Genomic DNA, 18,682 nt, shown 5'->3' with positions numbered 1-18,682 from the left:
GAGAGAGAGAGAGAGAGAGAGAGAGAGAGAGAGAGAGAGAGAGAGAGGAAAAACAAGAAGAATGAGTGTAGGGTGAGGTAACTCAAGGACATTCTGCCTGCTGCTGTGCTTTGCTGCTACAGAGCATGCTGCAGACTAGCAAGAGCTTTCCTTTTGGGCGGTATTATGTAAGAGACAGTTAGATACACACACACACACACACACACACACACACACACACTTGTAGGACGTAAATCTAAATTCACACTGAGCCTTGTGCTTGAAATTCTACTGCAGCCAGCCACAACTGATTAAAGCTCCCGTTCACCTCATTGGTGCAGACAGAATAGAACAGAAGAGTTGAAGTATCGTACGATGACATTTGGACATTTTTCTTTTTACCATTTAATATCCTTGAAGGGAATAGTTTGACATTTTGGAAAAAAATACGCTTATTAGCTTTCTTGCTGAGAATTAGATGAGAAGATTGATGCCACTCGGTTATCCCTGCGAGGTTGCCAGGTTGCTAGGCAACCAGCAGAGACACCGGAGAAGATGCTGCGGCTACTGTTCGTGAAATTGTTAGAGCATGTTGTCCCATTTTCTTTTCTGTTTGCGTACATATTAAACAAACAAGAGACAACATGGAAATTAGTGAGCATTAGAGGTGTTGGCATTTGTTGCATTTTAAATTGCCTTCTACTCCCAGCTCTTATCTAACTCTCATCAAAAGAACATGATTTCCCCGACATGTTAACCGCTTGTCCATATCGGTGAATGTTTCTCCAGCATCAAGTAAAGCAATCATTCTCTTTGCTTTGCTTTGCCTGTTAATCAGACATCATCTAACTCCATCAATACACTGTGGTAGCATGAGACAATCGATCAAGGACCCCATCCATTTGGGAATCAGCCTCCCTCCCCACTGATGAATTGTCTCATGATGCAAATTTAGATGCGGTATTCACACTGTAGTAAATCCTGGCAGCAAAGACATTTTTGTTAATCTTGGCGCAAAGAAATAAAGCTGAATCCAAGGGCCATTGACAACTGCGTGTCTTGTCAAATGGACTGGGTCAATTAATGGGTTAAATACACTTTTTAAATGAAAGCTAAATATTTTCAAACCTCATACTAAATACAGATTACACTATAGATTCAAAAAAATAAGCCAAACATCACTAGTCAAGTATGTTATTTGGATTATGGATCTGCTTTTCGTCTCGTGAAGGTATCATTTTCATTTTTCTATCTACTATGACTTTTTTCCAAGTTGGCGGATGCCGGCTGCCGCTCCGTACATGCTTTTGAATTAAGAGCCTTCAGATATCAAGCTCCTCTTTTGTGGAACCAGCTTCCCGTTTCAGTCCGGGGGGCAGACACACTCACCAGATTTAAGAGTTGGTTGAAAACTTTCCTTTTTGATAGTGCTTATAGTTAGGGCTGGCTCAGGTTTGCCTTGGACCAGCCCCTAGATTAGCTGCTATAGGCCTAGACTGCCGGGGGACTTCCTAGGATACACTGAGCTCCTATCTCCTCTTCTTCATCTCTTGTTGTATGAATTCATGTCCCATTAATGCTCATTACTAATTGTGTTTCTTCCCCGGAAGTCTTTGTGCTTTCTCGCCTCACAGGTTCCCATGGATCGTGGTTTTATCTGGACCCGGGTCCTTCCTCCCGCCATGGCCCTGCTGACACTCAATGCTACTACCAATTTTTATTATTAACATATATACAAAAATAGATTGAATTGAAATTGAATTTCGTCAACGGCACTAAAGTTTTGATCGAGTGCTTGATGTCGTACCATCATATCAAAAACAGATTTTGAAATCTTCTGGTGACTCATTTCTCTACCAACAGATGTTTAGAAGAAAAGGGAGCAGACAACTCACCAAAGACAGTCCTGGCAGGGACGGACTCTCTGTTGAGCCAGAAAGACACTTGGGAGAGGATGACTGTCATGATGCAAGGTAGATATGTCTGGATCACAAAGTAACCAATTTTTCTCTTCAGGTGGAAGTGGGTTGTCATCACGACATACTCTCCTGTGGTGAGCAGACAAAAGACACAAAGTCAGAAAGAATGTACAAATAAACTCTACACTTCAAAATATATATTAAGGACATCTATTTCACCTGTCCCTGTAGACTTGGTGCTTTTTTTTCCAAGTGGTTTGTTGTGTTTTGGCTCTCATTTCTATTGTGGTAGAGATTTATTGGCATAGTTATGGGTGTCATTTGTCAACAAACTCAATACACTGGCATAACCTATTTCATCAGTGCAGTTAGAGCCAGTTGCAGAGAGAAAACGACCACTACAGCAACAGCACTGGGGTTTTATCTGGTTATGACAATATGTTGATTTTGAGGCTTTCCAGAGAAATACATAACTGGAAGAAATAAAAAAAGATAGAATGCATTTAAAATTTAAACATCAACATTATTCGATAAAGCTTGGTAGATGCAGTCACTTGGGAGCTTGTTGCAAACAAGGCAAGTGATTGGGGGCTGGCACTGTCTTAAGCGGTACTTTCTGCCTGCAGCTAGTGCCACTGCAAACGGGTCACTCATTTAAGGCTGCCACTCATTTTTTTGCCTTTATCAATAAAAAAAAGAAGAGGTGGATAAAATACATAATCACAAGTAGGGGAATTATGAATCTAGGGCATGGCCTGTCATTTGTAAAGCTACAAACTGATGCCGTTGAAGATACAGATGAACTATTGTAGCTGTGTCAAAAGTAGCTGTTTCAGACCACTTAGTTTGAAGAAAGATGAACGATGAACAAGACTGAATGAGCCAAGGACAATGTACCTGTGCATGGACTGAGCTTCAATCTTTCTCAGTAGCTTTGACTGGGTAATTCAATGTGAATATTATTCTCGTCAATGAATTACTCAAAATGTAAAGATTTCCTCTACAAACATTTATATATTTCACGGTAAACTGTATCCTTCAGAGCATATTGTAACCTAACTGAAACCCACCTGTGCTGGACTGCACCACACCGGAATCCACACTCTGCCCCATCAGATCGTACTGGTTTAATCTGGAGCCATCCTCTGCCACCACCACGGATTGGGCAGCCCCTCTGGTCCACACATACACCACCTCTGCTTGAGTGTAGGCATCTGACAAGGAAGGACAGAGTGAGCAGTTATAAATTATTTGGCTGCTGGTTGTCTGTTGTTACGTGATGCCTTGCAGGATGTATTTTTAGCTTTTTAGCGTGCTGCTGGGTTGAATGCCAGTTGAGAAAAAGGGAAATCTGGAATGAGGTATTCCACTCAATTCCTCTGGATTTATTTTCTCATGGTCTCTGGTTTCCTTCTCTTATCTTGTCTACTCTGCTCTCATCTCAATTCTGCCTGTCTTGTCTCATTTGCTATTTGACCATACAATTTTGTACTTTGTTCGAGTGTATGCTAACCTTATTTCCACTGTTTTCTCACTACTTATTACTTTTTAAGATATTTTCCCTTTTCAAACATTTTTGCATTTCAACATGTGATGCGTTGTGTCATGTCACATTGTGTCATGTCATCACTCTAAATGTAAGAAAACAAATAAACAACATCCCAACAGGACATCATGACCTTAAAACAGCCAAGTCAGTCTGTTTTTCCCTCCGGCCACCCAACCTGTCAAAGCTGCAGTGTGGCTCGACCACTGCAGAGGAAAGGATGGCTCGACTGCAGACTGCAGCATAAGGAAGAGAGCTCATCACTGAAATATTTAGGGAGTGAGTTCAATTTAAAGGGGGGGTTGGGACTCGGTCCGCTCACTCACGTTGTGCAGCTGCCTGAAGAATGGCACAGAGACAGTGTGATGTTCACTTTTTTATCTCTTCCACTTTTGGTGTATTTTTGCTGGCTTTCTCTCCCCTCGCCCCTCCTATGTTTTTCTCCCATCTATTTCTCCTCTCATTCCATATTCTTGTCTCCAACCTCCATCTTTCTATATCTTGTTATGTCTTCTCAAGGGTGATGCCGGGAAGGGGTAGCTGTCAGTGGTGAGCAGCTGGTGTGATGCTCTGGAAATGTTACAAAGAGTGCTGCCTTGGATAAACACAGGTCTGTGCGCTGCATGCCCGCCAGGGTCTTGCAGGGTCTTGCAGGGTTGAATGGGGGGACCACAGGGGCCTTGGCGGACAGTTCCTCTGGGAGAACAGCTGTTACCACACTGCCATCCCTTATCAGGGAACGGTGCTTGGGTTGCACTTCCAGTTGAATGAGGTAGTGACAGCGTGTCAGAGAGGAGCGTGTGTGTCTGTGTGGTGTGCATGTATGTCCATGTATGTAAGGTTGTGTGTGAGTGCAGAGGCCACTTACAGCTGCCAAACTTCAGTGGACAAGCATGGGCATCCATCGGGAAGTCCTCCAGGTGCATGGGGCATTCTGCTCTTACTGTAAGCCTAGAGAGATTTATACAGACATTGATAGCGAATTAGAAAAAAAAAGGAAGGCAAGGAAATAATGAAAAACACAGCATATGGTAGAGCCAGGAAGAAAGAAATCATGTTGACAGTGCTGGTGGAGGGGTCAGGAAGAGGACTGTAAGAATTAAGGCACAGGAATGACAATTTAGTACAACGAGGCATCAGGAACATGTGGTGTACCAAACGCGATCAAACTGCAGCTACTTTCCCCCAAAACAACAGAAACGCTCTAGTTCCCTGAGCTGTGGGTTTCCATTTCCTGACAGCTTGGTGAAAAACAGCACGTCAGGCCACCCGTGACACACTAATCTCCCATCCATCCCTCATCTCGCTCATCTGTGACAGCAATATGGGCTCCGCCTCTACCCCCTCCCCCTGCTAGTAAACATGCTAAAACAAATGTTTTACAATCCTTGCCTTAGACATCTCACATAGCATCGCTCTGCGGTGCATCAAGGATTGTACTGTCTGTAAAGCATTTATTTACCCACAGTCTGCTGAAGGCACGACTGGTACCACGACTGGTTCTTCACCTTATCTTCCTGCTCGCAACTGTCAAGCAGCATCCCCAAAGTGATAAATCATGACAGGTTAACACTATTTTATTTTTCCTTGTGAACACCATGAATGGATTTTTTTGAGGTATACATAATTTATAAATGGCTGACTATAATCTCTAAAGAACAATGAATAAATCAATAGCGAAATAAATAGTAGTACAGTAAATAATCTTAAAACAGTAAATGTAACACAATATTGTGTGTATTCACAGTCAAGGGGATTACACTCAGTGGTGAAGAGTATAAAATTCAACTGATAGATATCATCACGTAACTTCCCCAGTTGATTACTGCATTAAAGCAATTACCTTTTTGTACTACATATTTTCTGAAATGTTATGTTTAAATATACAAAATTGCATTATTTTATAAATCTCTATTGCTGTCCAAAAAAAATAAAATAAAAAACCCCATCAATAAACCACACTGTTGGACTGGACGACATGTTCCTTCTTTACCATGAACATGGGCACTATCATGAGTAGTTTCCACACACACCATTCTGGTATAGCAAATACTTAGTAGTGCACCAAATGTGCATTCATTCGCAAAAGAAAATGGTCCCCAAAACAAAATCTCTATTTGCTTCAGTTTGAGTATCGTTATCATTTAATGTCAGTTCAAACACATTTAACTCTCTGGCTAGTTCTGAGTTGCACCAGTGTAGATCACAGTCAACCTACCTCATGGTGTACAGCAGTGTGCCTTCCTCTGTAATTCGCAGCAGCTTGTTCGGCATGGTCATGTTGTGAGCCACCGACTTCTTGCCATTGTGGAAGAAGGTGTCGGGGGTCCAGATCTTGCTGGCCATCAGGTTGTTGAGACGCAGCACGGCCATGGGTCCTTTAAACTTTAACCGTTCATCCTTCCAGCTCTGTCTGAAGAAGACATCGATGGTGTACTCCTACAGGTGGACGGTGACAGGTAGAGAAAACATCGAGTCAAGAGGGAGACAAACTAAAAAGAAAATCCCTAACCTTATAGCTGTTTTCCTTCCACCGCCATCTACCAAAGCTGGCTTGGGGAAGAAGCTGAGTAATAAAACCTTATTTTTACTTTTTATCCTTTTTCATGTTCTCACTTTTTCCCTTTTCTCTTCCTCTTGTCACTTTGACTTTCTTATGGTAGTCTTGACCTAGTTTCCCTGATGCTAACTGTCTCTTCATGTTAAATGCTTTTGCAAATATGGAGAGGATCTAGTGGATGGAGGTGCCTGGTTTTCTGCCTGGTACCTTTTCTAAAAGATTGCCTCGGTTGTAATGTTTAGTAATTGTTCTTTATCTCACTTAGTAATATGTCAGGTTGTCTTTTTTATTTAATTTCATTACATATTTTACACAATTGTGGTATGGTCAGTTTAATACACTATATGCAAATGGAGCATCATTTGGTTTTGCATTGTTAGGTAAGTGCCAAAAATGGTCATTGTTAGCATTTATCTTTGGGGAAAATTCTTTGTTCAGTAATCAAAATCACACTGGACACAAAAAGGAAGCATGGGACACAAAATTAACAGGATATTTCATTTTGAAGGCAGCTAATGACTATAGCTGAGAGCAGACTCTAATGGTTCCACATGACTGCCCGGCAAAGTAAAGGGAGCCTGTAAAAATTACAGCGCAGCATGTTTTTTTGTTCTCTTCTCTCCCCATTTCCACTTGGCCCACATGAGATAATTAGTGTGAGCTGAAACAGCTTCAAGGTAATAGAGGGGGATATGGAAAGGCTGAAGATGGAGACAATGTTCTTGAGCTCTTCCTTCTGGCCTCAACACAGCAGCAAAATAGTCCCGGCCCGCATGTCAACCACTGCAATTAACTTAGATTACGTCAAATAGAGTACAGCACTTCACGTGCAGATAACAGTGAGACATTTGGATGAGATTAATTGGTTTCCAGTGCACAGAGTAAGGATCAGATGGCCATGTTTGAAAAGCCCACAGCTTTTTTTTAGCATATTGAAGAAGATTTAATAATGGTTCATATTTTGATGTTGCATTTTAGTTTGATGTTAAAAACATTTCTTCATACGGTAGTGCTTATTACTTATCTCAAAATAGAATGTGGCCACAGCTTGACCTTCCATATAAGATTGACAAATAATAAAACAATTGCAATTCAGGAGTGAAGGAAAGATCAGCACCTTTCGTCTTTGACTCTCACTATCTGACCGTTTCTTTGCTCCAGATTGTTTAGTAAAGACATATCAGCATGGGTATTATATGGGTATATAAATGTAAATACTCTATCACAAGCAGGGCTGTTTTTATTATTCCAAAATTAATAAACAGAGTTTGGGGTCGGAGCACACGGCATACTTCGACATCCGCATTAAAGTCATATGCAGTCATATTTACGAGTAGGGGTGGCATTTATATAGAGTGGGATTACGAACCATGCACCAGAAAATACATTTCACACGTGACAGTTTTATTAACACACCAGGAGTTAATGGAATGAATCATCAAATTAATTATTTCTTTCCAGTTTGGAGACCATTCTGCCCGGAGAGGTTAGAAGGCAGAGGTGAGCGTGGAGGGACAGGAGCAGGGGGGAATTAGTGACATTTACAGAGGCGAAAGGAGTCTTACCATTTCATGGTCCGAAACGGGTCCAATACTAGTCACGAAAATGTCAGTCTTGACTTCGGTTACACGCTCTGTTGAAGCAGAAAATTGCCAGAGTGAGTGGCTATACGTGGCACTCATTAGCTTCTAACTACCTGTTAATACATGACCACCTGGCTATAGTCTCTGATCCATTCAATCTATTCAGCATTATTTTTAACACTTGGACACACACACACAAATTGGAAAAGAAAAAAACACCATAAAAATGCTTATTTTGGATGTCGATAACCATTTCTGTTGGTATTGGTTTCAGTGTCAGCTCCATAACCCGGACGGTGGTTCAATCTCTTAATAAATTTGCGCATTGATGTGTTACTGAAACTATGCCACTCTGGTCCCATAATACTGATAGCCAAAATGGGTCCACTTGGGACTGAATTGGAGGGGGTGGCAGAGGCAATATGCATGTGTGTGTGTGTGTGTGTGTGTGTGTGTGTGTGTGTGTGTGTGTGAGGGTTCGTTCCTTTTGATTCTGAAACTGAAATATGACATCTTGATTTATGAATGATACCCATCGTAATCCAGAATTTCTTCCCCTCAGTCGCTGAACTTCCTGTAGGCCTGGTTTTTTTGATGCCTGCTGCATCGCAGTGTGGGATCCTCGGTGTCCTTCACACACCAATTGTCACATTATCTCTTTCCCTTTTCTCTTTTACTCTCTGTTTCTTTCCATTTCTCTCATTTTCTTTTTCTGGATTTGTCTCTCAGTCTCCCTGCCATTTTGTTTCTCTGTCCTCTCAAACAATGGACAGTTGACAATAGAGTGAAGGGCTGCCCACACAATAAAATGTCACTCACTATGTTATGTTAGAAGTGGTGGCTTCATGCCATTTCACTGTTTCACAAAAGCAGCAGGTGAATAGTGAATCTCCAGTTCTTTTTCATTTTAATCATCACTCACATAATCTGACACTGTAAGCAAACCCACCTCCAAGATTTGATCATATGGATATTACTACGTGGAAAGTAAGCTACTTTTAGGAATCCTTCAGGAGGATATTTGCATGTTGGCAAAAAACAGAAAAAAAAAAGATTCAAACAGTCACCATGAGGGACAAAAGACATTTAATGACTTGGGTTAACTGACCTCCTAGTCCTGGCCTGAGGCGATTGTCATAGCCATCCAGAAGACTGTCTAAGATCTTCGTGAACACTGTAGTGTTATCTTTCTGTTCATCTGTCATGCCGTTCTGCCCAGAGCTGGCAAAGCAAAGAAGAAGATTTAAAGTCATCACAGCTAGAGTCCAAAACCACAGTCAAAACTGCTGAAAGAGTAAGAACAAACTCTGAATAATATATCAAAGACAAAAAAGGAGGATGTTAGTCTGTTGAAGAACATGGGCAACACAGAATGCATCATGAATTGTGAAAAAAGAAAGAAAAGAAAACCCAAATCCTGTATGACACTGACGCCTTTAAGTGTCAATGCCGATTTATAATTAACAGCGTGTGATCATGAGGTTTTATATCATATTGATATGAGAAGAATGAACAAGTGATGAGACACACTGGAAAAGAAAATATAATACAAAGCCAAATGATCCTGTATTATCCCTTTGGAAAGTGTTAAAGTTCATCGAAATGTAAAACTGGGCATTCAGAGCACATGCGTGTGAGCGAACACACGCCCACACGTAGGCACAATCTCACGCAGAAAGAGAAAGAGAGAGAGAATAGAGGAATCATAATGCATTATTTATACCTTAATATGGTCTTTTAGACCACAAAGGCCTTGCTGAATGTGCTCTTTCAACAACATGAAACAAAATGCTCAGAGCAATGCCGAAAACAGTCACAATCAGTAATTGTAAGAGCAGAGTTTGCAGCATCTCCATGCATAAATATTTGATAGCACTCATAATCAGGAATACAGCTCCTAATTACATTGTATAAAGGCGGGGTGCGACAGGAAGGTATGTGTGTGATTGTGTGTGTTTGCGTACCTAAGTCATTGCATGCATGTACGGTAGACTCAGGGTTTAATGCACATATGCAAGCTTCTGGACATAACCATGCATATGTTTGCATGTGCGTCAGTGCTGAAAATAATCAGATGAAACTCTCTCACAATGCATTGTATGCCTCGAAGCAATCATCTCTCTCCCTCTCTTTTTGCCACTAGCGTTTGGTTTGATTGCATGCTAAATAAACAGCAAGTGTTTGGAAACAAGCTCTGTAAGCTGAACGGCTCCAAGGAGAGGGAGAGGTCATCAAGATTATTTAGCAGGGACCTGCAATGGGAGGGAAGGACAAGTAGGAGGGATGGCTGGAGGGAGAAACATGCAAGGAAAGCTCCAAAGAAAAGAGAATAAAGAGAAAAAAAGATGGATATAATGGAGCTAGAGGAGGGGGAGATACAACGGAGAAGAGCGAGGTTGGAAAAAGGTGAGGAAATTGTTAAGTGACACCGAGGAGTGGCGTTCAGTGAGACAGCTCATGTAGGATCTGCCTCAATCCCACAGCTTTGAACGTGAGCTGCTGAACATTTTGCTTTCTAAACAAGGATGCCGCATCCGCGTCACACATGGATTTGTATAAAAAGGGTTAATGTGCATCTCTCTGCCACCAATTTCCCTTAATTCGCAAGCGTCCTATCTGCCAAAAAAAAAAAAACTCTGAAAACAGAAACCAGCCTTAACAACTGTGGAAACTGTGATGAGCAATTTTGTTTTGCATCAGTCTTGGAGGTAACAGCTTGGAAATACTCAAATACAAAACAATAATTTATCTGTTTTGTTCAGGTCTGGAAAGCCAATTATATATAAATACAGGGAGCATAAATTGCACACATCAGCTGTCACTAGAATAAAACACAACCTCTTCTTCGATCGCTGACTAATATTCCTATTTTCCACATGTATATTCCAATTTTCCAAATCAGAGAAAGACATCGGAACAGTTTTTGGTCGGCCACAAAGGTTACAGGCCTCGTGTTATAGTTTCCACCAACAGAGAAAACAAGCCAGGATGTCCCTTAAATCTTTGAAGTTAACCAATAATAAATATGATAAATAATAGAAGGATATACAAGAGAATAATCCACCCTTACAAGTAATTATTAACCAGTGGCAGAAATAGTGAAAATTACACTCTTTAGAAAAAAATGAAAATGATCTTTCAATGGGGATACTTCTTTGACCTTGCATCTTTTTGAATGATAGTCTGCTGTATTTTTACCTTGATTCAAGATACCGACAAGACATATTTGTCATCTCAAGCGCATGTTAGGATTATTTGGAATAATATGGCAGATACATTTCTTCATGATAGACATTTTTTGCAGTGTATGTGGGTAACACAGGCGGGGTTGGGGTTGTATGTCAAGGAAAAGAAAACGAAATGGTGAGAAAAAGGTGCTGTAGAAGAATACACATGTTTATCAGCCAGGGGCCACTTCCTCATAAAACATTGTACACCATCCCCATCTACAGGTCATCTGAACAGCAACAGTGCCGTTCACACTCACTCTGCCAATGTCTCCCTTTCTCCATTTTACTGCGCGTCTCTCACTCACTCGCTTTCTCTCTCGTCACTCGGATATCTAATTATAAGGCAATTTCTATCGTTGGCAACATACTGTAGCAGAGTGCTAGGTCTTCCTGATTACCGTGTCTTGTTGAAATCCCCCAAGGTGTCTGTGTGTGTGTGCGTGATTCTGTATTTGACTTCAAAAGGGGGACTGGATTATACAGTAAATCTTTGGGTGATAATTGCTTTGCAGTTTGCAGTGACAGTTCCTGAGTAAAGTAATCAGTACTTTTAGATTTCCCTCTAACGGGCTCAACATATAGCACATCAAACCCAGTAGATCAAACTCTCCATTTGCCAGTCAGTGCATCTCAAACCTCAACTACGGCCGGGATTAATCAGTTAGATCAAATCAGTGTGCAATGATGATGTATCGCAGTGCATCATGCATTAAAATAGGACATATCCCATTATGCATATGCTCAGGGCATGTAAACTGAAACATGTAATGTGTACTGTATGCATGTGTGTTTTTGTGGTGTAGCTTCTGTTGTCACTGGCAGAGAAGCAAGCTGGACCATCTCAAGACATCACCATTCAAGTCAACTCTATGTGACAGTTGTACTGAATTATTCAACCATTCTGAAAAGCCTGATCTCTTGAGTCTCTCCAGGATTATCCAGAAGAACCACAATGGAATGAGAGCTAATATGATCTCATGCAGTTCCAACAGCTCATGAATTGTACGTATCTCTGTCTTCGTGCTTATTTACTGTAAATGTTCAATGTCAGAGCTGTCCACATTAATCCAAGGATTGGAGTCAGATTATGCTGTTTTTAAGGTATGCTACACATGGATGGCTGGCCAGCATTTGAATCACGTGGCAATTAATGCAGGTGCAGACACATGACAGTGAATTAAATTGCTGCAACCTCTTATCCAATCATTATCTCTCTTTGTCTGCTTCTGGTTAAGTGGCATCCGACACCTCAGTGTTGACATTGAGAAGTGTGTCTGTACATCGACCCTACTATCCCCGCAGTCACTGTCAAATGCCGAGTGCACAAATCTGTGCCAAATATCCCGATGCAACTCAAGTCATCTACTGTACACAGCCCAGGTGTGAAAACTGAGAATGTAGATGTTTTCCGACAAGGCCAGACAACCCCCCCCCCCTAAAAAAATACACTGTGTAATACTATGTTAATAAGGATAGTGGCTATTTCAACACCCCATCGTCTTTCTCTATGTTGCACTTCTCATTGCCTCTATGCAATTATAAGCATGTGTCCTGTGGGGATGCCCCAGTTACAACCACAGTGAATATCCGTAAGGGTGTAACCCAATAACGCAAGCAATAGGCAGGAAGACATCTCAACTGTTTGCAGCCCTCGCTGACTGGCTGACTGATTTACTGACATATTTATTGTCCTGTTGACCATTTGGCAAGCACCGAGAACAGCATTAAAAGGTAATTGCCCGCTTCAAAAAGGTGCATTCAATATTTTGCCTAGTGCAGTGTGGTCTTTACAGTTTGTCCTCCAAATGTCACTGTGTGGAATTGCAGTGTTCCACTAATATCTTGATCATATGGGCAATATTTAGAATTCACAGAGCGTTTGTCTCAAACTATGCGTAAGGCTTCAAAACCAAGTCATATGAACAATGTGCAAGATATTTGCGGCTTTCACACATTTAGAAGGGACCCAATAGAATACAGGCACTTATGCAAATGTTAGTTAAAGTTTGTTCTTACCTTTTCCCACCCAGTACGCTGTTGGCGACAAGCAAGCCAGCCCACAGAAAGAGAAAGGCCGTCCTGCTCCGTCCACACATCGTTGCAATATGAGGACCTTTCACTGCTGGAGGTCAAAGAGAGAGAGAGAGAATGAACAGCATTACCAAGACATATAAACCAATGGTCCACCATCAACCCAAACATTGCATCACAGCAAGAGTGAAATAAACATGTAGATGTGCTAAAACAACAACAGGCAACGTGAAGGCTTGTTCCTATAGAGATGCGGTTTTTGGTTCTGCTTCTTAACATCCCTTACAGATTCAGTGACAGCACATGAATCAAACCAAATAGCCCTGCCACATGCATTGGGCCATCACATACTACTTGACACACGCACGCCTCAAAGATTTTACATCATCATTTTAAATGATGTGTCACATTGACAGAGACATACTATACACCCTCTATGGAGACCGAATTTTAAATAGCTGGTCTGAATTTCAATGATCAGAAAGGGACCCAGTGGTAATACGACTTTCATAACTGACACTCAATACACATGTATACGATATGGCTGCATCTGTAGCGCATAATAATTAAGATGAAATAGCAAGGCAACACATCATCGACCACATAACACCCTGTGTGAGCTTGTAGCACCTGTACACATCCTCCTCTGCAATGTGAAACGCACAATACCGCAATATCAAACCAAATCCCTCTAAAAGAGGAGCATTTGATTCCTCCTCATTCATTAAGCTATGATGTCAGCCGGGTCATAAAGTATGTAAGCAATTAGCCTGCGCTACTGTGCATGCAAAACACAATGCTCAGGTTCACGGTCTATTTTTGAAGGCATAATCGATGTGTCCACAAGAGGACCGATTACTTACTTATCTAAAAGCGCTAAACCAGAATTTCACACACGACCACAAAATCCTGCCAGTGAAGCACAGCCCACATAGAAGACAATGCCCCTGCTACTTGCTTGTGATGTTCCAAGGTGCACAGTGAGCGGATGGGAGTCGGGGGAACGTACAATGCTCTGCTCAAATGAAATACAAATAAAAAAAATAAATCCTTTGGTTGACAAGGATTTGACGAGGCGGGGATGATGCAGATTAACGACTGGAGGAGAAAATCCCGCACAAGCCCACTTTCTAAGTTATTCAGAGGAAATGTCACCCTCTCTCCTACATTGAATGTATCTGAGCTGGTGAGACATTTAGCATGCAACTGGCATCACTACAAGGTTGGTCTAAATACATACATGGCGATCCAATTCGTGCGTGCGGAGTAATTAAGCAAATGTGCGTTGATGCTGTTTTAGTCGGAGCGCTGTCCGTGGTGCTAAAACCAGGCGTCTCCCGTTAAAAAACATCAAACGGCTCGTGTTTGCCGTAAAATAACCCTTAAACGGTCCCAATTTCGACGGCAAAACTCCCCCTTCTCCCCAATAAAACTCGTCTTCCATTCTAGCGGCGTCCAACTACACAAACCATACCCTTCTAAATCCGAGTGTTGCTCCCCTCTCCCCTTCTTCTGCCCGATGAAAAGGCGAGAAAAATATGGAGAAAATCACTTACAGCAGATGAGTCGGGATATATTCGGTGTCCGCTGGCTATATCCTCAAACTTTTGAGAATATCTTTTCTTGCCGGACTGAATGACAAAAATCCTCTGTGATCTCAGATCTGACGAATTTTAGCTTGGGGCTGGAGAAGCGGCTGCTGACGATATGCGCAGGTCTCTCTCACTGTTCATTGGTGGTGCTGTAGTGAGTTGAACTATCTTAGTCTGTCAGCAACAACAACAAAAAAATTCTTCTCAACTTAAAAATCTGGTCTGTGTACCGAGGTCTCTTTCCAAAATAAATGTTTTAGTTTATCGCTCATGCCTATAAATAAAGTACATGGCAAACAGACTGTGTCCAAGCTCAGACCATTTCATTTTGGAATAGGCTGTACCAAACCTAATATAAGGACTAGCCCGCCCATTTTACATGCAGCACAATTTAACTTCCACTGCTGTCGCCCTAATCTCTTTTCAGTGGCTACTAAATAAAAAATCCTCTTACATTTTCAACTAGGATCCCTTGATTTTCTCCCCCCATCGCGCGTTCTCTGTCTCGCTCCCTGACTCCTACTGTGCGTGATGATTTCCAAGGAGATAAAATTGACATGCATCAAACGACCATCTCGCGACCAAGACAGCTAGGGCATCTTATGGACAAGAGTAGCAGTCATAAAACGGACAGTAAGTACTTACGATGAAGCAAAAAAGAGAGAGAGAGAATGAAACACGAATGGATTGCACGGCTCGGATACGCGCGCACACAAGCAAGGGGAAAGACATCCAAAATGTTAAGAAAATCGTGTTCCCTCACCAGCTTGCACTGATGCACGAGCCTCTCTGCAATAAAATCCTTCTCGAATCACTCACCGTCTCTAAAAGCCTGCGTATCGCATCGAGACAACAGCACTGTGTCTCTGTTTACAGCCAAATATTCTGCTGCTACAGCCGCGCCACTCCAGACTGAGCTCTGAACGCCGAGGAGCGCTGATCTGCGTGCATCTGCAAGGGAGGAAAAAAAAAATTGGGCTGATGATAGCCTACCCAGCGTATATTTTTGTAGTCATCTGCGTATTTCAAGTTAAACTACAAATCAGAAGACATTTTCATCGCCAAGGACTACAGCAGGAGGCATAGGAGGAAAACAAGGACATTCTTATGGGCAGTTTATAGCATATCAGTGTAATTCATGGTTGCATAAGCCTGCTATAAATCCCAGCTGTTGATTTTGGAATGCTTTTGACAGAGGAGCAACCTCATTTTGCCTTTAGTTTTGACTGGGGGTTTATTTTCATCAGAGCAGGCAGTGAGCTGGCAGTGTAGTCACGTCAGTCTGGTCTGCAGTGCAACGTTTCCTCTGAGTGTGCGTGTGTGCCGTGTGTGTGTTTGTTGCCTCCTCACGCGTGGTTAAAGTAGTGCATGAGCGTGATTAGTTATGAGGGACGTCATGGGTTTGTGCCTCTGTATTCAATGAGAGATCTATCGATCTATAATGACATTGTTTGACGTTTTGTGATATGAATGTTACAGAAATACCATTGCAAAAGCATTTTAATAGCCTACAACAAACAACTAATATAATGGCAAAAATGACAAGAAATTAACCCAAAAAATTGACATGGACTTCTTCCCCATCTTATCGTGCTCTGCTTAAAATTCATCCCTATAACCTGATGCTGCAGGTGCACGCGCATAAATAATGACAAGAAAAACGTCCACTAAGCTCCTCCCGTAGATTGAACGCTATTGTAATGTAAGCGAGTATCATTTCAAGCTGCTTCCCTTCTCGCAAAGCAGACGCCACCGCTGCATGTGACTCGATTTGCCTGTGTGTGTGTGTGTGTGTGTGTGCGCGCGTGCGCACGCGGGCATGCATAACCAACACGTGCCCATGTGCGCGTTGTATTGACGCGCACGCCCGAGACGGATCGTGGGGAGGAGAAAAAGTCCACGACTCTCGTCTCTCCAACCCGCCTCCTCACGTTTTAACAACCTTCCGTTCTACCCAAGAGGAGAATTTCTCCGTGGGCAACATAAGACAGCTTCTCCCAAACACTGCAAGTGATCAATTAAAACGAATATTCACTGACGCGGCTCAAATAAACAAGGACAAGCATAGGCGACTTGCCTTCTCCCGGCTCCATCTCTGCAGGTGATGGGAGTGGATAGCGAAGTGAGGTGTGTGTGTGTGTGTGTGTGTGTAGGGCTAAACGGAGAGAGATGGATGACGGTAATTTAGGTGAGAGATGTGCAGGTTATGGAGAAATAATCACTCTCTGGGAACAGTGCTTTTGAATTGTAAAAGAAAGGATATTGACGGACTACCCCCCCTCCCTGCTCTGTTTGTGCATCCATCATGTGGCGATAATTTGTTTCGCCTCATACAATCTTAAAGCAACCACTGTGGTGAATTGATACTCAGAAGCAATGTGTGGCAGAGTCAGTCTGGCAGCAACTTAACATTTGTGTCAGTGTGTTTTAATACTGTTCCTTTCCCCATTTGTGTTTGTTAATGTTTTGTTCAGGTGCACAATCAATCTTTAACATGTCAGCATGGTTTTTAGTATTTGTCCATTTTGACCTTTTGAAGTTAAGTCATTCACATTGTAGTTTCACTGTGTTGTCATGTGTGTACACATGTACGTGTGCAACCCTTTTGCTCCTCGGGCAGGCCTATGCAGCCCTTTTTTTAATGACTCTTTCACAATCGTAACACCTGCAGATTCTTTTAGAGTCCGATGAGTTTCAGTTTCAGTTCATTTGCAGTAAAGTGCATATTAAGAGAGATAAAAGCAGGACAGGTGTGAGAGGGCTTTTTACGTTTTATTTTTTTATTTTTTTGGACTGGACCAGAGCTCTCTTGACCATCCAGGAATGTCTTGATGTGGCATGTGATGTCACTGGATTGGAGATTCCTTGGTTAGGTCGGGTCTGCTCCTCGGTGAAGAGGTCACTCAAGATCGCTCTTTGTTCAGTACGCAACAGCAGGCAGGGCTCCCATCTGGCCTCCAACTGAGGCTGCAGGAGAGAGAGAGAGAGAGAGAGAGAGAGAGAGAGAGAGAGAGAGAGAGATAAACCCAAGTGCCGTACTTCAGTTCAATTACTGCAGTAAAGCTTGATTTGTGCTTGCCTTTTTCGCCCCTCGGGCTTGTGCATTTCACAGTGCCAGCGGGTTGGAAACTGTGCTACTGCTCTGTCTCTTGAACCCGGACTTGGTGCCTGCTGCTTAACAGTGTCTCATTTCCCTCCTGTTGAGCTCCTGGTTTCATCTGTTACCTCTCATCTATCCAATCTGGATGGAGCAGGCTAATTGAGACCTTCCACAGGTGTGGATGAATCCATTTTCAGTTAGGTGTTACCCATATGTGGCACCAAGAGGAGGAGAACAACTCACAGTAAATGAGAATGAAGGAAGGTATAGGCACCAGAATGCACTGTCAGAAGTTGATTCTGCCAAATTCCTGAGTCCCTGCCCTTCTAGCAGTCTGACGGACACACAGCTGCTTTGGCTGTAGGCTGTAGTTGTCTATAGAGCATTAAGAGCGACTTGTCTCAATCAGTCGTCCTGTGGAATAAATCAGGGTGTTATAAAAGACAAAAAAGGGCTTCCCCTCTGTGAGCTGCTCTCTGCAGTCAGCTATAAACTGGCCTCTCCACTGACTCACTGTTTCAGGCCAAGTACAGTGTGTGACACATACCCACACACACGCACACACACACACATTCACATGTATACCTACTCATGAACTCTTGCTGTTGCTGGATGTTTATACCTGTATGCATACGGTACACAAAGAGACTAAACACTAAACATTCTGCTTTTGTACACAGATACAGAAGTGTGTAGAGCTCCTGAGGGTAACATTACAACATCTAGATTGCTCAGTGGTTTGATCGATTTTGTCTTTAAGTATGATTTTGTAAAATGTTGATGTGTATGTTTCTTGTTGAAACCAAAATAAAAACACTTAAGCCAGACATTTATGTCAAGGGGTAAATGATTGAAAAAAGATTGGTATTAAAATCTTATATATTCTAATCTTATATAATCTTGTATAATTCTAGACTAAAAACATAGTTTTTAAAACATGTTGAAGGAATTAAAGAACATTGTTGTTCAGTTTAACATATTTTAGACCATTTTTTTGTGTCAAAGCTGCCAATATAAAGCATTTATGAATCATTTGATCCTTTCCCATATGTTGTATTGTGCTATAACCTACCAGCAAGCTGGAGAAAACAGTCATTACTGATGTAAACAAACATTTGCACTGGAAAGCATAAATGGGTGCT

At 42.0% G+C, this 18,682-nt stretch overlaps 1 protein-coding gene across 6 annotated transcripts in view; it reads right to left on the bottom strand.

Moving 5' to 3' along the window:
• The window catches only part of gabra1 (gamma-aminobutyric acid type A receptor subunit alpha1), a 28,936-nt gene extending 13,284 nt beyond the window's left edge, over positions 1-15,652 (bottom strand). The window contains exons 1-8 of one of the 6 annotated variants that reach the window (XM_031869126.1): positions 15,204-15,652; positions 12,834-12,939; positions 8,696-8,808; positions 7,570-7,637; positions 5,663-5,883; positions 4,313-4,395; positions 2,969-3,112; positions 1,875-2,027 (exon numbers count right to left, since the gene is read on the bottom strand). In XM_031869126.1, coding sequence (XP_031724986.1) covers positions 1,875-2,027; positions 2,969-3,112; positions 4,313-4,395; positions 5,663-5,883; positions 7,570-7,637; positions 8,696-8,808; positions 12,834-12,913 — 862 coding nt within the window. In that variant the 5' untranslated portion in view covers positions 12,914-12,939; positions 15,204-15,652. The other 5 variants (XM_031869124.1, XM_031869129.1, XM_031869128.1 and 2 more) reach the window with 5 other exon arrangements.
• Positions 15,653-18,682: the final 3,030 nt, after the last annotated feature.

Source organism: Anarrhichthys ocellatus, unplaced genomic scaffold, assembly GCF_004355925.1.
Source record: "Anarrhichthys ocellatus isolate YVR2014 unplaced genomic scaffold, GSC_Weel_1.0 scaffold46, whole genome shotgun sequence".
Classification (NCBI taxonomy): Eukaryota; Metazoa; Chordata; class Actinopteri; order Perciformes; family Anarhichadidae; genus Anarrhichthys; species Anarrhichthys ocellatus.
Note: the sequence above shows the minus strand (reverse complement) of the source record. Positions and strands in the feature narration are given on the sequence as shown.